This window comes from Doryrhamphus excisus, linkage group LG8 (genome assembly GCF_037039965.1).
Source record: "Doryrhamphus excisus strain RoL-2023G ecotype Guam linkage group LG8, RoL_Dexc_Guam_v1.1, whole genome shotgun sequence".
Lineage (NCBI taxonomy): Eukaryota > Metazoa > Chordata > Actinopteri > Syngnathiformes > Syngnathidae > Doryrhamphus > Doryrhamphus excisus.
This window is the reverse complement of record NC_136364.1, coordinates 15521073-15545141: the sequence shown is the minus strand read 5'-3', so window position 1 is coordinate 15545141 and position 24069 is coordinate 15521073. Positions and strand designations below refer to the sequence as shown.

The window sequence follows — 24069 nt, the reverse complement described above, 5'->3', positions numbered from 1 at the left end:
GCATCTGATGGTTGGAAAGTGAGAGGGTTATAAGCCTTTGTAAAGCCAGCAGCTGCTGCTGCTGCTGCTGGTGGTGGTGGTGGTGGTGTTGTGGTCTGGTGGGCTGGGCTAAGCAGGCAGGATTGCGTAAGTTGGCTTCTTCTCTGCAAATTTAGACTCGGCTTGCTCACGCATAAATTTGATGAGCAGCACGATTGCAGTCGTCATAGCTAGGATATTTAAAGGTGTGTGTGTGTGTGTGTGTGTGTGCTTGAGTCTAACAATCACATGGTAGCCTGGTGTTCACCATGTTGGCCACACTGTCTGTAGATGGGGATGATCGGGGTTTGAATCTCAATTTGGGCATTTCTGTATTTTCTCTGGATATTCCAGCTACCTTCCAAAAAATCCATGTTAGGTTAATTGGCGACTCAAAAATGTACTTGGGAATGAATGCTAATGGTTTAAGATGCACACAATCACAGTGAACACATTACACTTCACAATTCTGCATGTCCGAAAAGGAAATGTGTTGTCTAAATGTGCCCTGCAATTGGCTGGCAACCAGGCCAGAGTATACCCTGACTCAACTCTGAATCCCCAACTTCACTTCCTGTCTCCTCCCTCCCAGAACACATTTACTGCAACACACACATGTTTACAATGACCGATTTTCTCTCATTGTGTCGCCTATATTGGGTAATATGCGTGTAAAAGTACTATAGGGGTGTTATTTAATGTCTTGTAAGCTCTATTAATGTTAAAAAAAACTCGGCCATCTCTATGTGGAGTTTGCATTTTCTCCCCGTGCATGCGTGGGTTTTCTCCGGGTACTCCGGTTTCCTCCCACATTCCAAAAACATGCTAGGTTAATTGGCAACTCCAAATTGTCCATAGGTATGAATGTGAGTGTGAATGGTTGTTTGTCTATATGTGCCCTGTGATTGGCCGGCGACCAGTCCAGGGTGTAACCTGCCTCTCGCCCGAAGACAGCTGGGATAGGCTCCAGCACCCCTCGCGACCCTCGTAAGGAAAAGCGGTAGAAAATGAATACATGAATGACCTATTTAGAAGGTCGTAAATAGGTTTTCTATGCTCATAGTTTGAAAATATTTGCTTTATAAATAAGGAATTCTACTTCGCAGAAATTCATGTTCGGGTCTAGAACCAATAAACCGTGATAGACAAGGGATTACTGTATCGCCAATCCTAGGAATTTCTCAATCTTTGCAAATGTTTCAAACAGTGGATGTTTCAGTGGAAGCTGTGGTGTTGGAAAATCCAGCTTCAATTGCGCGAGGAGGCTGGTTGTAGAAAACGTCCCTGGTTGTGTGCCACCACGGGAAACATGTGCATGACAAGTTTATTTGATTAAGAAGAATGCCTGATTTTTCCATTCTCATTAGGGTCACGGGAGTATGCTGGAGTCTATGCCAGGTGACTTTGGGCGACATCAGATATATTCAATGAATACCTCTTTGACATTTATTATTTTATCATTTTCATATAGGGCCTCATTAGATGATTATTAAGTGATTATTTATTATTGGTTATTACTATATTATTAGACTTTATGAGGCATCACACTGAGTCCCTCAGCGATCACAGATGGGAAGAATATGATCTGGTGTTATGGAGAGTAAATATTGACCTGCCGCTGTCAGTCGTGCGTGCTAGCATATACGATACACGAAAAGCCTGCAGCAAAAACATGCTTGGAATTCATTTTGGCGACCTCATTAACGCATCATGCTCAGCCATGCTTAGCTGTAGACGTCAAATGAAATCATTAAGTGACAAACAATTGACTTTATTGATTTATAAATGTGAAAGCTCACATGACACATAACATATTGCTGCTTCTAATACCTCAGTGAGTATTAAAGTCCCGCTCGGCTGCTTTTCTGTCACTTTCAAAAAATGAATGAGCGCAAACTTCCATAATGCATTAGTGAAAATAATCCATCAGAGAAGAGCACAGGTGTAAATAATGAACTGTACAGATGGTTGGATTAAATTTAGCTGCCTCGCTTGGAGAGCCCCGGTGATGCTGGCTCGCTGTCATGAGCTGCTGGGACATTCCAGCATGACGATCATGACAACAACACTTTCCCAAACATGACAGGGCTGAAATGTCTGTCTCAAAACATGTCATGGAGGCAATAGGGATAATTTCTTTGAGCAAAAATGATAACCCCACTGAGTCACTACCTGAAAATGATGCGTGCCCAAATGTAACATGCTTGTGTCCACCTCTGATCTCGCTTTCTGGCGTTCAGCCTCACTAACTGGCAGGAAGCCTCTTGAAAGTAGGCTAGGATTGACGCGTTGCTTGTGTCTGAGTCACTGTGAGCTGCAACCCACTGAATGCATTTTAACTTGAGGCGTACGACTCCCATGCAGTGCATAATAATGTGAGACTGCGCCTCACTGATGACGATTGTCTCAAAGCTGGAAGGGAACACTTGATTGTTTTGATGCAGCATCTGGTAACTGAGAAGGGTGACTGCTAACTATTCACTTGCTAACAACCTGTAATGATTCATGATGAATTGCCGTTGCATCAACTTTGACAATCCGGTGTAAAAGTTTTCCAATACTGTGTAAATGTCAGGTCAACGCAAGCTTTGTTGACGATTTAAAACGGTCCATAGCAGGGTTGTACCAATAGAACTTCACTGACACGATACTGATATAACTGATGTCAATCAACACAAATTATACATACCTGTATTACTTCTTTGTAGTGTGAAACGGTAAAAGGATTGATCAAGTGATATTACACAAACATAACAATAGTGGATATTATTCATTCATTCATTTTCTACCACTTTTCCTCACGAGGGTCGCGGGGGTGCTGGAGCCTATCCCAGCTGTCTTCGGGCGAGAGGCGGGGTACACCCTAGACTGGTGGCCAGCCAATCACAGGGCACATATAGACAAACAACCATTCACACTCACATTCATACCTATGGACAATTTGGAGTCACCAATTAACCTAGCATGTTTTTGGAATGTGGGAGGAAACCAGAGTACCCGGAGAAAACCCACGCATGCATGGTGGAATTGAACCCTGGTCTCCTAGCTGTGAGGTCTGTGCGCTAAATAGTAGGTATTAGTATAGTGTGTGTATATATATATATATATATATATATATATATATTAGTATAGTATAGAACAGCAGCTCTTACTCGAAGATGAATTTATTATTCACAGCAAAAAAAGCACAAAAGCTCTGCAATCAACCATGATCATTTAGTCTACAGGAACGTTCTGAGGTTTGCACCATTGTAAAGCCGTTAATATGAACGTCATGGACGCACCAGCGGGCTAGCCCAACAGCGTCTTAGCAAACTGCACGGAGAACAAGAAAAACTGGAAAGTCAAAAAAAAAAAACTCTTTGCACTCACATTCACGCTGAGACAGGCCATGGGAATCGTCCTTGTGCAGTCAGCATGGATCTTTTGACGGTTTAACTGTCCTTACTGAAGGATCCTGGAGAGCTGGCGGAATTGCTCGGGGAGTATCTGGCCCTTGTAAAAACAAAAGCCAAAGGAAAATGCCTCAGTTATATTGTACATGCTCAAAGCAAGCTAATGCTGATACTGTGCTGCATGAAACACACAGTAGATGTTAGCATAGTAGCCACAAGACTGGGCTTAGACAGGCAGGCATGTTGACTCACATGGGTATATTTGAATGCTAACTGCTACAATACATTCATTAATTCATTCATTTTCTCCCGTTTTCCTCACGAGGGTCGCGGGGGTGCTGGAGCCTATCCCAGCTGTTTTTGGGCGAGAGGCGGGGTACACCCTGGACTGGTCGCCAGCCAATCACAGGGCACATATAGACAAACAACCATTCACACTCACATTCATACCTATGGACAATTTGGAGTCGCCAATTAACCTAGCATGTTTTTGGAATGTGGGAGGAAACCGGAGTACCCGGAGAAACCCCAGATGGCCGAGGGTGGAATTGAATTTGGGTTTCCTTCCACTGTGCAGCCTCAATTCAATCTAGTCTATGCTAACATTTTATATGAGAAATTAATAGGATTATGCAAAAGACATGGCAGCCGACGTCAATGCAACATATTTAAAAGCTTTCACCAATGGGAACATCGTAGAAAACACATTTTTATCATGGAGTTAATGTATGTAAACAGATGTGAAGATGTGGACTGTGCAGTCTTAATCTGCAACAATATCAGATAAAAGTGAAAATCTTATGACTGAAACGTTCATTAATTTTTGCATTTATGCTTCAATTCGGGACGCTTGAAGTGGTGGAACAACAAAAGCTAACATACATCATAGAATATGAAAAAAGTGACCTTACATGTTGAGAAAAGGTGAGATAGACATCGTCACCTAGTTGTCTAACCTCATTTTCGTGTCAGCCATTACGCAAGCTGGGTTTTCTCAAACTGACAATGCTGCAATGGTATATTTAATGAAAGACTGTCTTAAAAGTTAAGTGAAGAGTAGCTTTCTTGTAAACAATCCCAACCGCAGTTACAGTCCAAGCTTATGAAAAACGCTGAGTGAACACAGCCTTACAAAGTGGAAGCAGGGGTAAACGGGGCCATTTTGGTTGGCTGATGACAGAGGGCGATCATATTTCTTGCACAGCGGTGGGGTGAAAGAGGGAAGCCTTGTGGGGTTACGTAATATTGTTAGAGCCAGAAGGGGTGTAAACAAAAAAACCACTCCGAAGTGGGACATGCCTAACCGTTGCCTGGTAACAAATATTTTGGGCAGGACGAGCACACAAACATGGCCTGCCTTCCAATAGGAAGCAGGGGCTGGCCTCACGAGCGCGACGGCAGGCTAGTAACTTCCCGAAAGTATGCTATGATACAGAGACAAGCAAAACAAAGCACGTCGGGGGGAAATTGGGCAGCACTGGGTCTGTTTGAATCTGACTTGACTGGAGTCTAGACTACCACTAGTTACAAAAACACAAACAGAGAGGATACACTTTTTAAAACGACCACAAATAGTGTGCAGAGACACTAACCGCCTGGCTAGGCTAGCATGCTAGTTAGCTAGCGTCCCTCGCGTGTGGAAACAAATATATACAGCATGGAAACCACTCAAGTGACGAATAAACACGTAAATCATATTTGTAGGCACTAGTGCGACGTGGGGAATGGTGGTGTTAAACGCTCAGACGGGGCAGCATTAACTAATAAAATCAGCGCGCTCGCCTCGCGTACTGACAGAACCCGGAAGTCGCGTCGTTGCCAGCTCGTCGCCATGGAAACCGTTTGCTGGGCGGCACAACACACGAGACGGCGGCAGCAGCGGTGTATCCATGGAGACCGTACGCTCCGCATTTGATTTAACAATACACTTTTGGCATACTGTGATTAGTAAACAGTTGCCGTGGTAGTTGCTTATTTGTTTTACAATCATCTTCATCTGGTTATGTGACGCCATTAGGACATTCAGTCATGCCTCCTTCAGAACGTGTGATTCAATCAGGAGTCATTCCGGGTCCGTCGCGTCGGTACCAACCGGCTCAAATCACGTCCTCCGTGGATGTCTGACGTTGTAGGTCTGACTACCCCCTTGTTCACATACTCACGCACCGCGGCTTTGTTTTACACCACAACTCCTCTTTAAAAAAACGTAGAATTGTACTTTTTCCATTCATGTGATGCTACCTCGAATTCCCGAATGGATCATCAACTACCCCCACCGAACCACCTGCCGCATTCCTGCTGCTGGTGTTGTATATAGGCAGGGGCGTATTTAGTCATTTGGGGGCCCAAAGCAAACCAAGTCATTGTGGTCCTACACACACACACACACACACACACACACATATATATATATATATATATATATATATATATATATATATATATTCATTCATTTTCTACCGCTTTTTCCTCACGAGAGTTGCGGGGGGTGCTGGAGCCTATCCCAGCTGTCTTTGGGCGAGAGGCGGGGTACACCCTGGACTGGTCGCCAGCCAATCACAGGGCACATATAGACAAACAACCATTCACACTCACATTCATACCTATGGACAATTTAGAGTCGCCAATTAACCTAGCATGTTTTTGGAATGTGGGAGGAAACCGGAGTTGAACCCTGGTCTCCTCGCTGTGAGGTCTGCGCGCTAACCACTCGACCGCTCGATATATATATATATATTTCTTTTACAAAATGCAAGTATGTTAAAAAAAAAACTACTTCCAATATGAATGCTTATCATCCAAGTGTGTATACATAAGAATTTCTTGAACTAGATAAGGTCCTAAAAAAATCCCAGTGAATTATTCTTATTAATACCTAAGAAGCGCATCATCTCAACATTTTTTTTACCGTAATTCATAAGAACATTAAGCAACACTCACATCTTTGTGATGATGAAAAGCGTCTCAGCTTTATCTACTGCATTTTGATGTAGTCTTAAGCCTGTGGATTAAGACTAAAACAGTATGTGCCATAAATTAAATTGAAGAAAAAAATCAATTGGTTGTTATGAGACGTTTGGGGGGCCCCTGGAAATCTTGGGGCCCCAGGCAATTGTACTGTTTTGCCTAATAGTGAGTCCACCCCTGCATGTAGGCCACCGTCATGAATCACTTTGGTGTGTGTGTGTGTGTGTGTGTCTTTGACAGGATCTGATTTCCGTCACTGCTGCCCACAGGACACGTCTAAATTAGCACACACACTGTTTATTGTGTTATTTTGTGTCCCTCTCTTGTGCCTGTTGGTTACTTTACATTTATGTTTATCCCAGTTTAGAAAAACAGTACATTACTCATATTGGCTTCAATCCAGACTACAGGTTACAGGACACACTCAAGTACGTAAATGAATAGGATCTCCCTTTGTGAAGGTTGTAAGGATTCCCGTGGGTGTGTGCTGAGAATCTTTGCAGAGGGATTTAAGAAGCACTTACTCGATTCATACAGAAAGTACACAGGAAGCTGTTATTCATAGACTACAACTGCTAAGACTACCACATTTTACACAAATTTAAAAGAACATACAGCAGAACTGGTATTTGACAACAATTATTTCCACAAATATATCTCGCTTTTTGTCCACAAATTAGTTGAGTGCCCAAAACAAAGCATCCATGCACTTGTGACTTGTGAAGAATGGATACTGATTCTTTTTAGAGTTAGGCTACTATAGACAGATTATGGTCAGGGAATCATATAATCATCTGTGTGTGTGTGGTTTATTTATTCTTGGAATATACGCACACAGAACGATTAACAACTCAGTATCCGTCTCATTCCCCCACTACAACGAGGCGCTCAAGCATACTGCGTATTTCTGATGTTATGTGTTCACTTCATTTGTCATTTATATGCATTTCACTTTGTTTTCTTAATGTAAAACTATAATATACATTTTGGTTTTCTGGCCTTTTTGAGCTGATTAATGACGAAAACCACTGTACTTTAGATGGAGGTTACTTAAATTGCTTAGCAGTACACAGAAGTGATTGGTATTCAAGCAGAGTGGTTATTTACAACTTTTTACACCTACTATATCACTAAAACCAATAATAACTTATGCTGTGTAAAAGTATTTTAAAGTCCAAAACTCCTACTTCTACTGTAGTTTGGATTTAAAATACTTTCACCATGAGTATATTTTACATCAGTTACTTTTTTACTTTACCTGTACTTTAGTAATCATGTAATTAAAGTATCAGTACTTATTTCCACCTGTGTATATGGGTTAAAAAAACATAACGTCCACATAAACATGTTCTAATATTTGCAACACTTATAAATCTGGAAGTTTCCTGTCAGAAATAGTCAGACAGTGAGAAATAACCATTGCGTTTGAAATTATATTTTTAAAAAGGAAACATCTATTATTATCCACCGGCGAGGTAAGGTTTTGGAGCCTTTCAGCGCGAGAGGGAATCCCTCGACGTCACCAAGGATACCAAACACAACAGCAGTGCACAAATATGGGCATGTACGTCAGCGGAACCCCGAGGCGGGACTTAAATGCCTCGGTTGTAGGCTTACCCAAGGAGGATTCATTCATAAGACAAAATCGGCTTGTTTGTACCGTAATTTCATCTTGCATCCGCCGGGTCTCGCCGTCAAACGGACTTTATGGATCTATCGCAGTAAGGAAGGGCGGAACCGAGGACATTTATTTTGTTTGCGGGGAAGTGGATTAAAAGTTTCTTCATGCAACTTTTTTGGAAAGACAACAGGAGCAGCTCACCCGGAACCAGCAAAAAGACTACTAACGGTGAGTTGTATTAACAAATAACTCGAGTGTGTTTATTATATACACCAAAACTGATTTATGTATGCTGCTTATATATATATATATATATATATATATATATATACACACACAAAATGTTGACGACTCTAGGTGCCACGCTCCCTTTCGGTCCCCCCGGGGAAATGTACCAAGGGTTCCCCGGCGACCCCGACAGCGGTTCCCGTGGAAGCTCCTCTCCGTCCATAGAGTCCCAGTACCTCTCCTCCGTGGACTCCTTTGGTAGCCCGCCGACCACCAGTGCTCCTCAGGTAAACATATTAAAAGTTATTTTTTTTAGGCAAAGCTAAATGAAGTAAGCTAATCTTAATGTTTGATTTGGGTGTCGCGCGTGTGCTACAGCCGACCGGAAATAGCTAGCTCGTTAGCTCGCCAGCATCGACATGTACTGTACGCTTTTATGTTAGAATAATAACGTACAAAAATGGAACGGCGTGGAATGTCTATAACGATTACAAAAAAAAAAATAATCGGTACCGGCTGCTAGGAAGGTCTCCCGCTGTGGAAACGTGCTTTCGACTTCGTCGTGCAGCCGGGTGACAGCTGCAATCCTCCCTCCGTCACTAGCGAAGCTCCGCCCCCTTTCCCGCTGCTCTACCACTCTCTCTCCCTCTCTGAGGTGGTGACGTAAATGGCCGGTCTATTTTGGAATGCTACGTCGCGTTGTCAAGGGGAACACCGGGGGTGTGACGGGGGAGGAGGAAGCGGGAGGAGACAAACCCGGGCAGAGAGCTGTCTGTCATGGCGACTGTCGAGGGAATAAAAAGTCAACCCTGTTGTTTGTCAAGTAAAAAAAACACATAAATATAGAAAACTGAGATTAGAGATACAGTCCTATTGGTGAAAGTTGTGTAAAAAAATACATTAAGAAATTCGAATAATGAATTAACAATTCATTTTGTTTTTAATTTGCACGTTATTTACTTTGTAAATTGTCTTTTTACATTTTATACAGGAATTTATTTATTATTGGAAACATGTTGGGTCGCATTTTGGCTCTCACAGTTCAGAGATTTAGGTTAAAATGTCTTTTGTATGGATTTTGCATGTTCTCTCAGTGTTTATGGTTTCCTCACATATCCCAAAAGCATATCTCTTTGGAGACTCCAGCTTTGTGTGAAAGTGATTGTGGATGGTTGTTCTCCATATATGCTCTGTGATAGGCTGGCGACCAATCCAAAGTTTACCCTTCCACTTGAAGTCAGCCGGGATAGAGTCCAAAATGGATGGCTACATGAGTGAATACATGCGGGTCATATAGAATAGAATAATTTGATTGACAGCTGAGGACAGGTAGTGGAATTCTCACCATGATAAAGTACTGTGATACAACGTTGATTTCCTCCATGCGATGCCTTTAAAGACGATGTGTTTGTGTCTCCTGTTCAGGAGTGTGTGTCAGCCGGACCTGGCTTGAGCATTGTGGGTAGCGGGCCAACATCCAGCGCCGGAGGGGAGATGCCCGGCTCATTTGTGCCGACCGTCACTGCCATCACCACCAGCCAGGATCTGCAGTGGATGGTTCAGCCCACGCTCATCTCCTCCCAGGCCTCGGGACAGAGTGGCACCACTGGCACCTCCACCATGACCCAGCCGGTGTTACTGGTTGACCCGTACGACATGCCGGGTCCGAGTTATTCGTCCGGGTCTCGATTCACCCCTCCGAGTTCAGACACTCCCGGTCCGGCTCCTGGCCCCATCCGCCAGTCCAGGGCCCGTAGTCGTCGCACACGAGACGAGTCTGTGAGTGAAGACGGAGATGTTGGTGTGTTAGTAAGTGTGTGTGCTTGGAGGGTTTGTTTGTTTGCCCTCACATGTTTTACACATTCAGTATCACTTCCATGACACACATCACATGTAACACATGTTACATTAGAGCATGGGTTTTTAAAGTATGGCACAGAAGCTTGAAAAAAAGCTGACTTGAGTCGTGCCAATTTCAAAATCGGGGGCGTAGGCGGGGCCCCAACTGTATTATGCCGCACTTTGAAAACCCCTGGATTAGACCACATGCAGCCGCAACATAATACAAAATACCACTCCCAGACACTATGACTACTCCCAGCTCACAGGAACATATCTTAACCCTCTGTTTCTTCATCCTAGCTGTCTCCAGAGGAGGAAGAAAAGCGCCGTGTCCGTCGAGAGAGGAACAAACTGGCTGCGGCCAAATGCAGAAACCGGAGACGGGAGCTCACAGACAGACTGCAGTCGGTGAGCTTGGCCCACTTAACAGTGTTGCTTCCAGCGTGAATGAATGTGTAACATTCAAGCAACCACAACATTAGGCACACCTACATAAATCCATTCATTCATTCATTTATTTTCTACCGCTTATCCTCATGAGAGTCGCGGGGGGTTGCTGGAGCCTATCCCAGCTGACTTGGGGCGAGAGGCATTCATTACAACCATTCCCACTCGCATTCATACCTATGGACAATTTGGAGTCACCAATTAACCTAGCATGTTTTTGGAATGTGGGAGGAAACCGGAGTACCCGGAGAAAACCCACGCATGCACGGGGAGAACATGCAAACTCCACATAGAGATGGCAAAGGGTGGAATTGAACTCGGGACTGACGTGCAGCTCTACATAAATCCAATGAGATCCAAAATGTTTGTATCAGAAATTCTATATTTGTAATCATAGTACTTTTGTAATACATTCACTCATTTTCTACCGCTTATCCTCACAAGGGTCGCGGGGGGTTGTGGAGCCTATCCCAGCTGACTTTGGGCAAGAGGCGGGGTACAACACCCTGGACTGGTGGCCAGCCAATCACAGGGCACATATAGACAAACAACCATTCACACTCACATTCATACCTATGGACAATTTGGAGTCGCCAATTAAGCTAGCATGTTTTTGGAATGTGGGAGTCCCCGCAGAAAACCCACGCATGCTCAGGGAGAACATGCAAACTCCACACAGAGATAGCAGGAAGTGGAATTGAACTCGGGTCTCCTAGCTGTGAGGCCTGCATGCTAACCACTCGACTGCCGTGCAGCTGTACATAAATCCAATGAGATCCAAAATGTTTGTATCAAAAATTCTATATTTGTAATCATAGTACTTCATTTTGTAATACAATACTGTGCAATGTTTTGGTTTTATTAGCTCATCATGGGCAAAGGGGCCTGTGCCCATAATTTTTCTCTTTTTCTAAAATGCACTGAATATTAATTTTTTAATATAGAGAGCCCGTATTCAATTAAATTCTGGGCATGGTTGGCGTAGTACAATTTTTACCCACAAATTCTGCCTAGCAACCATGTACATTATAGATGGACAACACATCTTTAATTGGACCCCACTTGATTGTGCAGGGTTACCCAATAAAGTGTCTAGCGCAGGGGTGTCCAAAGTGAGGCCTGAGGGGCACATTGTAAAGCAATTATTTAAAAAAAAAAACAACAGAAGAAAAATGAGCAAAAATGGAGGAAAAGTATGGAGGAAAAGTATAAATATTGCAACAAATAACACACAGCTGACCTGTCAGCTGCTTTTTTATCAACTTCTTAGCACTTCTTAGGATCGCCATCAGCATTTTCCACACTCTGCCTCCACAGGAGACCGATAACCTGGAGGAGGAGAAGGCCGAGCTGGAGGCCGAGATCTCTGAGCTCCAAAAGGAGAAGGAGCGCCTGGAGTTTGTTCTGGTGGCCCACCAGCCCAACTGCAAGATCCTGTACCAGGAGCAACCCCAGCCAAGCTCGGCGCCGCTGCCCGCCCCGACCTTACAAGCCCCTCCCTCCATTGTGAGCTTGGCGGTGAAGGAAGACTCTTTCTATCTTCCCGCCACGTACACAACGGGCCACCCGGCCCCCTCACAGTCGCAACAGCAGCAAGTCCAGCAACAGCCTCAGCCGGGGATGATGCAGGAGGTAGAGTTTTCTCGTTCTTTCTATGGCCCGAGTGAGGCTTTGGCGCCTGGCGGGCTGTGCCTCATGGCCGGCGACGGTGGCGGCGGCGGTGGTGGTGGTGGTAACCATAACAATGCGGCCATTGCCAGCCACAGCACCTCATACACATCTTCATTTGTGTTCACCTACCCAGAGGGAGCCTGCGGGGTCAGTGCCAACCATCGGAACAGCAGTAGCGAGCAGTCATCTGATTCCTTGAACTCGCCTTCTCTGCTGGCGCTCTGACTGACCGACAAAACACGCGCATATCTTACGCTTGCTGACAGTACGGGGTGATGCCCCCCTCTTTGAGCAGTCTTACAGATTGAGTAAAAGACACCAAAAAAAATTGAAGCATTCCAAGAAAGAGCCGTGCCAACTGAGCGTGGCGGCGGAATTGCTGTCAATCAAACAAATCAACATTATGATACGCATTTAGACTCGACTCGGTCATCAGAAAACTGCACCTGTGCCCCCACCTTGTTCCCTCTGAGGGTCGTCCCGCCTTCGCTCATCCGCTCTTCCATCCCTCCCTCCTCTTTTTGACCAGTGTTGTATTAGCGCACAAAAGGAGGAGAGATAGACCGCACTCACCATTGCTATCCCTTCATCTACTTTTGCTTGGAAGGGGTCTGCTTCTCTTTTTTTTTTTTTTTTTTTACAATTCCTCTGCCGTGCCAGCATCTCTTTTTCTCTTCTTCTGTCTCTTGTGTTTCTCCCCCTCTCTCTCTCTTTCTGAAGTCCTCGACTCCCGAGAGCCCGAAGACCCCCGAGAGCCCTTGGAACCTTGAGTGAAAACACACAAACACCACCTTAACCGTTTGGTTAAGATGCAGAACTCCTGGATCAGGATTCTGGATTCCTAAAAAGCTCACCCGCGACGCCCTCACTGGGAGCTGCAGCCGGATGCTTGCACACACGGACACAAGGTCGATGCAAAAAAAAAAAAAAAAAAAAGTAAGATGGAGGTCTTTGAAGGAGCCACACCATGATGTTGTGTGGATCTGAAGACAAAGGGAGCGGTGCTGGGATGATGGATGACACCCATTCTGTCCATGGATGTTTGTTGTTGTGAATCCAATGCAAAGCTAAAAAAAAACACATAAAAAAAGAACAAGATCCTGCTCTAGCCAATTTTGTGGCAGCTTGACCCTTTAAAGACGTCATCATCGCTTTTGCATTGTGTTCCCCCCCCTGACGTGAAGATCCAGACAACCTCCAAAGCATTGGGCACCTGCCCTGTTTATTTCTTTCTTGAGTGAGGTTGTATTGGCGACTAAGCACAAACAGCAAAGACCCAGAAAACAAAAAGAGGAGAGCATCCCGGGGGGGGGGCCGACGTTGTGTTGAGCGTCCTCTCTTTTTGCCTGTGAATTTGTACCATTTGTTTTTTTCCTTGTACGTTCCAGTGACACGTGTTACATATTTTCATGTCTTTTTTTATGTGTTTGATTGTTCTGCTTTTACTCGTGCCTTGTTCTATTGCCCCCGAACCTCCAGCTCTTATTGTTGCATTGTACTATTTGTACTATTTTTTTCTATGATTTGATTGTGTTTCATGTGGCAACTTTGGAGGCATGTTGTGCACACGTTTTTTAAAAAAGCTTTTCCGTCATGTATATATACTATATAAGTGTATGTATTATGATTGTTGAGTATGAATGTCTTGCAGATGGAAAACGGATATTTTTGAAGAAGAATCTGATGTAACTGAGGTTTAAAATGAATATTTTTCTAAGAGAATGGAAATATATATATATATGATAGATTTCAAACAGAAATAGCCGTGTCCCTTAACACAAAGCACTATGTTTCTTGCAATGTGTATTTATGTTTTATAAAACCGCCAATGTATGTTGATACGTAAACGATGACGTTCGAAGGTTGTGGTGTGACGCCTTTTGTTTTGTCTGTTTTTTCTCTGTGAGGTCTGACCCAGAGCTACTGATGCTGCCGTCTTTGGTCGAGCCAAAATGACAAAAAAAAAACAAATGTTACGACCGGTCAGACCATATTGAAGTTACATTTGCAGATCATATTCTTAATGCACTTCAAGTTATTGTTCCATAATGAGCTCAAATAATATGTATTTGAAGGACAAGCATATTCATTCATTTCCGTATTTATGATGATAGTTGCTTTATTTTTGAATAAATGCACAATTTAAACCCAATTTCCAATCAAATGTGGCTTCAGGTGCTCAGACAATGGGTGGACCTCGCTTTGTTAAGTTATTAACAACTGTATTTAGATGTTGAAGATACCTTTTTTTTTTTTTTCGCTCCAAGATGCAAATGTGATGAGAATATGTTCTGGTGTCGGAATAAGCATAAAACATATTCACTAGTTCTCATGTACATAGTTATTTCTTTCCTTGTGGTGCTACTTTCCAATAATGACAAAAAAGAGGACTTCATGTCGTATGGTGCCACAGCTTACATTGGCTCCAGCCAATAGCAGAAGTAGTGATTTCAGTGCAGTGCGATCTCCTGTAGTTGCGTCATAAACTCAATATTGATATTAACACGCACCATTAAATGTGTGAACTACACCTCAGAGGCCCTCGCACTGAACACACACCAATCATTTATATGTTGTTTTTTGGATTTACATATTTCTTTCCATGAATACAAGAAAGTGACCTAAAAAATGGAGGCACGTTTATCAACACTAACTAACCAACCTGCTTGTACTGTACACAACGGCTGTGACAGCATCAACTGAACAAGAGTTGCTCCTATTTTTCTACATGATGCTTTGACTGTTGCAATGTATTTTTTTTTATCATTCCATACTCGTCACATATCCAGTCGTTATTGTTGATTTGAAATGCAATACCCGCGATGCTCTTGGATGAACATAATGTAGCAAAATCTTAAGTTGAGGGTGAAACTGCTACCATACAGTATGTCCAGTGTGATGATGTATCGCTTTGAATATTCAAATTTATTCTCACAAATTTATTGCAACAGTTACCTTTGTTTTGTGTCACTGTTTCATCTGTTTCGCTTATCATGACATTGTATTTTTTTTCATAATTGTCACATTCAATACAATAATAATGATATCAAGTACATGTTATGTTTACAGCAGTGAAGAGCCAAAGATATTTTGTTGGATATGATGTATTATTTTTCTCTGCGTATACATAATGTCAAATATCTGTATTCATTATTTTTCTAGTTTTAATGTCAGGCTTATTATGCTCGAAGTGGGCCAACATATATGAAAAATATTTGAATATGTAGTCTCAACTCCACAATCCCACTTCAAACGTCTGTTCACATACTAACTTACAGGATATACAGTACTTTGTCTCCAAAATTAAATTGGAATATAATCAAATATCTACCTAATATAATATTTTCAGTCAATTATCCAAATCCAGTAAATTTCCACATTTTTGAGACTGTGGGTGGTGGGTAACTACTTGAAATGTTATCAGATTTATTTGCTATTTACAACAAATTGAAATCCACAACAAACTGACCAATTAATAAATAACATTTAACCTTCTTGACTGTTTTTTTGTCTTCTTTCATATTAATGTGAGTGGATTGTTTGTTTAGTTTCTGAGTTTACAGCAGAAACTTCACAGGGCGCCGGAAGTGCTTTGTCTCACGTGCCGGATGAGGGCGGTGTTTTCCAGTGGCGGTTTTTTTGCTTTTAGTTAACATAAAAACCGCATTATAATGTATGCTGTACATTGATTGTATAAATGTTTACTCTAACGATGTAAAATATGGTATCTAGATCTTTTTTTCTCCCAATATGATTATTTTCAGTTTCTGGTACGACAATTTGTCATTTCCTATCTGGCAACAACACTGAAGGGCGGGAGGAGGAAGTGACGTCATTGGTGTGGTGACGTCGCTGCACATTTGAGTAAACATGGCGTCCGTGACAACAGGTGAGAAGGAAAGGGCCGGGCTCACACATCTTTTTGTTTGCTAACATATTTTGTCATTCTGCCATTCCGAGATACGCCTTCTTCATCGATTTAAGAATAATAGCAACACGTTTGAGCATTTTCGTTCAGAAAACGCTGAAAATGGCCGCTAGCGCCATTTTATCCATGACAATAGCCACCTCCGAACCAGTGCTAGCGCGCCATGCTAACACATGGGTCTTATGTTGGTGCTAAAATGGATGACCTTGGTTTATTGTTGAATTCCTCATTAAGGGGTAACAGTGCATTGAGTGGCCTTGTACATACTTTTAGCTGTATGCAGTAATACAGTAACGCAGCTACAGTATCTTATGTAATGTCTATATGAATCTGGCGTTATATTTCATGCCACAGATAAACAGTGTATTTAAGTTGATGACTCGCTCCAAATGAGGATTTGTCCGCTGTGATGTGCAACTCACATCATGATGAACATGTCGAGGTGATCCATTGTTATGGCAGCTGCTGCCATCATTTTTACACCCGCCATTAGACGTGACTTCAAGTGGATATAAATAACCTCCAGTTGCTTGTGGGCAGCATGTGTCATAACATATAACCATAGCCTGCTGCTGTCTCCCTCTCTACTGTGCTGCACAATGTTGCTGTGGTTGTAGTTTAAAAGTGCTTTGTGTCTTGTCCAACAAAGAAATGCTATTGTACACTTAATGTACTCGCATAGCTGTGCAAGGTACAGTACTAACATTTTACTTGCATGTTAACTGCAACTTAATGCTAGGTTAGCCTATTATTAGCTGAAGGGAAAAATATCCAAGTTAAAGTCCAATGCCTGGAGCTGACTGACAAATAGTTGCCAATGCTTTATTTCAGACATTCACACAATTCATTCATTTTCTACCGCTTTTTCTCACGAGGGTGCTGGAGCCTATCCCAGCTGTCTTCGGGTGAGAGGCGGGGTACACCCTGGACTGGTCGCCAGACAATCACAGGGCACATATAGACAAACAACCATTCATACTCACATTTCATACCTATGGACAATTTGGAGTCCTAGCATGTTTTTGGAATGTGGGAGGAAACCGGAGTACCCGGAGAAAACCCATGCATACACGGGGAGAACATGCAAACTCCACACAGAGATGGCCGAGGGTGTGATTGAACCCTAGTCTCCTAGCTGTGAGGTCTGCTCACTAACCACTAGACCACCGTGCAGCCACATTCAAACCAGCCAGGGTCCTTTACACTTGGTGCTCATCAGCTGGCGTCATAGCAACATCATCATTGAAAAATCAATTTTTCCATCTTAATGGATGAAGCTACTGGTAAATGACCATGATTAATCGATTGCAATGTGTCTCTCCTCTGAAGCCACCTCAGAGTGGATCCAGTTTTTCAAGGATGCTGGGATCCCAGCCGGCCTCGCTGTCACTTACGCAGTCTCCTTTGTGGATAACAGGTAATCTATATCTTGTTTTTTTTTAATGCTGGCTTTCCACTGCAAAACATCACAAATGAAAGTGAAATTGTTGAATCAAAATGTCAACACTATTAACATTCTGGATGATGCACAACAAAAATGTTTGCCGTTTGTTACTACAGAATTCAAAAGAACATGCTGATGGACCTGAGTAAGGACATCATGATGGACCTCGGCATCACCGTTGTTGGTGACATCATTGCCATACTCAAACACGCCAAACTCGTCCACAGGCAGGTGAGATCCCACCTTTGGTATTGTTTGCAATGTTGTGTAAGTTTCTGTGTATGCTCCGTTTCCATTGCACTCTTTTCTTGACACTTTACATTGATAAATCCAGTACCATCGCAGGTACTGTTGCTTAGTCAGGTCAGCCTGCTTGCCATGCACGCTGTGTCAGGCCACCATGTGTAAGCCATTAAGCAGCTTCATTGTGGCTGCATAATTATAACATTTGGGGGATACATGGCTAGAAATAACAAAATAAACACACATGCTAAAGTTATTTTAGTCTGAAAGCTGTAGTATTATACTCCACAGTCTCCACTTTGCTGTGCGGTCTGCTTTTCTAGCTGGCCTCAGTCCCCTCTGGAATGAAATTAAAAGTACATAACAGGGCTGTACAGTGCGACTAATTCACCCGCACATGCGCCAAGAAATTACACTGTGCGAGTGGGGGAAAAAATAAAACGGTAGCAATTGTGCGAGTAGATTTTTCAACCATTTCATTCGCATTTTGCTACTGAAATAAGGCCATACAAAGCGAACAAAACTAGGGTAGCATTTTCACGCAACCGTATATAAATCTCGTATAAGTTTTCTTTGACAACTCTCATGTTAACGCTTGATGACAAGCTAGCTTCTGCTAGCAACTGCACTCGCTGTCATAGAGCTAACTAGCTTTGTTATCAGATGGATAATGCAGCAATGCAGAAAAAATGACTATTCTATGTTAACTTGTCCTCCGCGATTGCGCCTTTTGCACAGCTGCCCCAAGTCTGTGGAACGGACTGTTTTAAAAAAGTATTAAAAACATATCTTTTTAGAAAAGCTTTTACATAGTTTGCCTATTTTAAAGCATATTTAATGTCTTTGGTCATTGTGTTAGTTTGGCTTTGGTCATTTCCACCTCCACTGCTCTACTTATTGTGGATGTTCTTATGTGTTATTGTGATACTTTCTGTTAACTTTTATTCTTTTATTGTAACTGTTGCACTTTGAGATCATTCATTTGATGTAAAGTGCGTTATAAATTACATTTATTATTATAGGTCGCTACATTATCATTATTGTTGATTTAATATGAGGCTGTAATACACTGCTGTCTACAGGCAAGTGTGATATTGTAGTGACGTTTTGTTGTGTGGCGTGTTTGAAGAGGACTGCTGCGTTCTCCCCCACAACGGGTATTGGGAATTTTTTTACATGAATTATGCTGGTATCAGAACCAGATACCAATACTTGATTATGTCAGCCCCATCCCTCGCTGGAATGTTAACCAAAATCCTCCATTTTGCACCTCATCCCCCATTCAGGACATGTGCAAAATGGCCACAGAAGCCATCAACTCAGGACAGACCAGCGTGAAAGCAGAGCTCAGAAGAACTGCCAATACTCGTAAGTAGCATTTCAAAACTCTGCGATTTAACTTTGCACCATCCAAAATAATCATAATCCCATTTATGATGCTCAACTACAGTTAAGATATGCCTTTATTCGTCCCTCAGTGGGGAAATTTGTAAAGAAAAGAATCTTTGTGTCTTCTCTCAGCTGCTACTCGTATGATAGCCAACGCACTGAGCCATGACTCCCCACCGGTCACTCCACCCCGTCGAACCGACAACCGCCTTTCAGTCACGGTGTCCAACGTGCCAGCAAACAAGAATAGCAAAGCAGGTAAGCACCAACGGTGATGTTCACGTGTGTTTCCTCATACCGATCCATCGATTTCACCTACCACCTCTGTTCCTCCCCACCGTAGCTGTAAGTCAGCCAGCAGACGAAGGCAACGGGTTGTCCGACACCAAGCACCGGCGTGTGACAGCGGAGATGGAAGGCAAGTACATCATCAACATGCCCAAAGGCACCACGGCACGCACACGCCGCATCCTGGCCCAGCAGGCCAAGAAAGGTAGGCCTGAACCAGTTGGGCTGGGCGCCTCGCCGAATGACGGCTGAACACGTGGCTAATCAACTAATCCGTACTAAAAGTAGTAACTCACCCACTCTGGTCCTTCTAAAACTCCCAACCAAAATCTTGGCATGCTATTCTTTTGTTTCGCTTGTTTCACACCCTACTAACCTTTCTTACGGGAAGTAACGGTTTAGATTTTCAGCTTCACTTCATTGGGTACACCTGCACAAGAGCTGCATTAAATATCTTACTTTTGTCCCACTCGTTTGATAATAGAAACATTTGTCAGTATGATGTGATACACCACTACAAACTAAAGCCACCACTATAAACATTATTAAATTAATACATCAGAAACTGAGCAGAATTAGCGACTCCAAATTGTGTATAGGTATGAATGTGAGTGTGAATGGTTGTTTGTCTATATGTGCCCTGTGATTGGCTGGCCACCAGTCCAGGGTGTACCCCGCCTCTCGCCCGAAGACGGCTGGGATAGGCTCCAGCACCCCCGCGACCCTCGTGAGGAAACGTATGGATGAATGAATGAAACTGAGCAGTATTATCCTTGTAATGGCAAAATCTCCATGTAATGGTAATGGTTTAATTTCATTTAAACATGCATCAGATTACAATTGAATGCATCACATAATCAGTTCCCAGTTCCACATGTCCAAAAGGAGTAGGAAGAAGCAAAGCTTATTAAATCCTACCCCTCCATCTGGTACTTTTACAATCAGTAACTGTTACATTTGTTCACTTCCTGCTTTCCTAATATTGTTTAAGGTTTGTTTGTTTTTTTAAATAATGCACCTCGTACCAGATTCATGTACCTAATGAAGTGGCCACTGAGTGCACATAGTACATGTATATCAGCTTTACTTTATATTGTTCAACTCTCAATTTCCGACTCCAAAAACAACCCATATCGCCTGTCGTAGACTTAACACGTCTGTTGTGATGCTAATGTGTAAAACATCAGCATTTACGCAACAATACTTGCTATTTGGTGTGATGGCTTGAGGAACTGGTGAATCCAGCAGCAGTACATTTACTGCTGAGTTTCCCACGTCTGCCTGACTTTTTTTTTTTTAATACATTCCCACTAACCGCCCCTCCATTACCGGTGTTTTGACAACCCACCACGTCCTGCCACCCCAAACAAAGCATAGCATCGGCTCAAGTATGTGCTGCGTGCAGACACGCACACGGGGGTAAACACAGAAACACGCCCACAAATGTTACTTAGATTGAAGTTATAGATATCTGTCATTTCCTGGTGTCAAGTATGAACTATATGAGGCATCATATAAACAGCAAATTTATTATTGTTGCTTGTTTGCCACTTTGGTGCTTGAAGGGATATATTAGTTTTCATAATGGGGAAAAAAAACACATACCGGTATTGATTGATATGACATTTTTATGGAAACATTGGGGGACGATATTATCGGACATCCATAATGGGTACTACAAAAACATCAAGAAATTATATTTTTATGGCTTTGTTCTGTTTCTGACATTTTGGCTTCACTGGGCATGAATTGGAGCTTGTGTCTTTTCAACACCCTTCACCCTTAAGAGTTATTTCCATGAGAGTTATCCAGTAAAGTTTTGTTTCTTTGCGTGCTTTTGCTACTCGTTCATCAAAACTGGTTCATGAAAGATTCACAGTCCTTTTTTTTTGGTCTTCTTTCTACTTTCTACTGTGATTCAAACAGGTTTGAAGCGCACCTCTGTGTTTGCAAGACTTGGAGCTGAGGCAAATGCAGACACAACAGCCAGCACCAAGAAGGTGAGAGCTGTCAGTCATTCTTCATAGATTAAAGTGAAAAGAACGACTTCCTAATGACTTAGCATGATCCCTGTCCTGGCAGCCCACGGGCGTGTTCAGCCGTCTGGACCGAACAGACGAAGTGGAGGAGGCGCCCAGGTCGGGAAAGAAGGCGGTAAGCACACAGGAGGACGATAGTGATGGGGAAGGCTCTGTCCTCCAGTACGCCGGTGTCCTCAAGAGGACGCCCCCCTCTGTGAGAAACGAGCCCGCTAAAAAGTCAGCCCCGATCACCCTGCGACGCCTGGGAGGAAAATTCAAACAACCCTCGCCTGAAATGCCCACTTCCTCCTCGTGTTCCAACGGCGTCCCACCTGCAAAAATGAGTGTGCTTCAGAGACTGGGAAAACTCCCCGCCGCCACACACCAGCCCACCGTTACCGTGTCCCCTCCTCCGGCTGACACGCAGGACAACAGAGTGACGAGCACTCGGCCCCGAGCCAAGCAGAAAGGCAACAGAGTGAGCTGTAAAGTCAGCAGCAGCACCAATGCTGCAGGAGGCGGAGCGGGGGACTGCGCGGGGGCCCAGATGGACTGCCAGGCTGTCAGTGTTTTTAAGAGACTGGGTAGCAAAAAAAAATAACTTGCATCCCAAACTTTTTTTTTTCTTTTACAAGGACTGCAAATTGATTATAGTCGATAGGAGTTTGATGTTTTATTTTCTGTACGGACAATATAAGCTTTTCTTTCTAATTTTGGTGCCACCTAAAACCTCATTTTTACCGTTTGAAGCTCATCCTCGTCTATTTTATTGCTTGGACTGAGATACCTGGGTCCACCCCCGCCCCTTTTAAGCAGATAAATATCTAAGTAGTAATAAGCCTAAGGCATGAGCATGACATAAACCGCTAGTTTAATAGCTTTTAGCAATTTCCCTTGAAGGATGCTGCTGTTGTCCAAACCCCCGATACAGTATTTATAGTAATATCTTTGTTTTGATACTTAACTGTTTATTGAAATGCAAAATCTCATGTTTGTTTTCCTTCTCGTTTTATGCAGTCTAAAACCTCTATATAGTCTGTCATAGAACAAGCCACAGGATGCCCACCTTCACCACCCGCAACAGTGTGTTTTCAGCATTGATAGATTACTGCTCTGCACCTCCTGCAGGTATGAATACCTCCGAACCTCCTGGTCGACTTTTCTACTATAATACTAAATCATCTTCTAACCTGAAGGCAGCATGTCGGATATTTTCAAATGCAATGTATAGATTTACAAAAACTTGATTTCACACTGACTTCAATACGACACTCGATATTTTTCTATGTGGGGAAAAATGAACTCTACACCTAAAAGCACTGATCGGTGTCATGGGTCAACACTTTACCCTCATCCGCCTGTCTGTCTTTTAGACTTCACACTTGAATTTTGTTAAGGTTGTACACATTTAAAGTGTTTTAATGTCGTTCAAGAAACATTGAAAGAGGACGAAAGAAAAAAAAAAAGTACCTCATAAGATAATTAAAACAAAGGATTCACAAATGTTTTGTGTATTTTTTGTTGCATTTCAAGTAGGTGTGCAGTGTCCTAAATTATACTTAAAGATCTAAGTCACTCACACTGTACACACGGACGTATTAAATACAAAAAATGGTATGAAAAAAAGAACTTACTTCATGCCTTTGGTTGTCATGTGACCACAAGGGAGGGAGACAGGTTATTGGGCCAAATAAAGAGACCACTACCCTGCTTAGTTAGCACTTTTCATTTCATGGATGTCAAGAAGAGCCTTTCAAATGTTCAAAAATGCATTTTTTTTAGCCTTATGGTGGACTCTACTTTCAAACACTAGAAGCCTGACTCACGTTTGGGATATATAATCAAGAAAAGACCAAAAGTGACGCTGTTCTTCCTCACTTTAGCGACTCGACCTGCGTTTTACCGGTACGGGAATGTGCGAGTCATGAACGAGCCGTTCAAAACGAGTTAATTCGGGACTTACGGGTGCTCGCGTCTGTTAACTCGTTCGCGTCTCACCGCTACCTAAATTAAATAGAGAAATATACGAGACCCTACACAGCTGGGATAGGCTCCGTTTTGGCATTTGCAGCATTTTTCTTTTGTTTTGGTTCCAAACCCATTTTTAATACTCAGCGTGTTTTATGGTTTGGGTATGAATCACTTGTTTATTTGGCGCGTTTGGACTTGTTTGTTTGTACATTGGTGCAGACTGCATGGCAGGGCAGGTCGGTGTCCTGCAGGTTACGTCATAGAAAAAGAGGGTGTGATTGATGTCATGGCCGCTAGAGGGTGCTGTCTTACTCTGCAGCCCTCGTCCCTCCTATCTTCAATCTCTGAAACCTCGGTGGATGACGTCATCGTGCATTGTTGAACTGCAGTGAAACTGGAATTAAGATGTTCATGATGTATTTGTATTTACTTTTTTAAATCATTAATCGGTTGAATTAGTAATTAAGTAATTATACATTTTTTAAAGTGACGTCCATGTTTTTGTCACACGATATTGTCGAATAACAACATGAGTATTTCACGGTTTATTAAATTGGGCTGCAGTAAAAGCCTCACGACTCGAGTGTTGTGTATGT

General features: G+C 42.8%; 2 protein-coding genes across 5 annotated transcripts; both read left to right on the top strand.

Moving 5' to 3' along the window:
- The first annotated feature begins 7712 nt into the window (after nt 1–7712).
- fosb (FosB proto-oncogene, AP-1 transcription factor subunit) lies at nt 7713–15707 on the top strand. Of its 3 annotated transcripts, XM_078792909.1 has the most exons (6): nt 7722–8229; nt 8359–8516; nt 9655–10038; nt 10372–10479; nt 11836–12150; nt 12323–15707. In XM_078792909.1, the coding sequence occupies exons 1-6, from the start codon at nt 8166–8168 to the stop codon at nt 12386–12388; spliced, it is 1095 nt and encodes a 364-aa protein (XP_078649035.1). In that variant the 5' UTR covers nt 7722–8165; the 3' UTR covers nt 12389–15707. The 3 variants fall into 3 exon arrangements, with proteins under 3 accessions (XP_057936856.2, XP_057936855.2, XP_078649035.1); XM_058080873.2 differs by having other exon boundaries at nt 7713–8229; nt 9655–10008; nt 11836–15707; XM_058080872.2 differs by having other exon boundaries at nt 7718–8229; nt 11836–15707.
- Nucleotides 15708–15978: 271 nt separating this feature from the next.
- On the top strand, nt 15979–23178 carry lg8h19orf47 (linkage group 8 C19orf47 homolog). Of its 2 annotated transcripts, none has more exons than XM_058080298.2 (8): nt 15979–16078; nt 17447–17534; nt 17678–17792; nt 19091–19172; nt 19326–19451; nt 19537–19611; nt 21408–21481; nt 21564–23178. In XM_058080298.2, exons 1-8 carry the CDS (start codon nt 16060–16062, stop codon nt 22101–22103), a joined length of 1119 nt encoding a protein of 372 aa, XP_057936281.2. In that variant the 5' UTR covers nt 15979–16059; the 3' UTR covers nt 22104–23178. The 2 variants fall into 2 exon arrangements, with proteins under 2 accessions (XP_057936281.2, XP_057936280.2); XM_058080297.2 differs by having other exon boundaries at nt 19537–19686.
- Nucleotides 23179–24069: the final 891 nt, after the last annotated feature.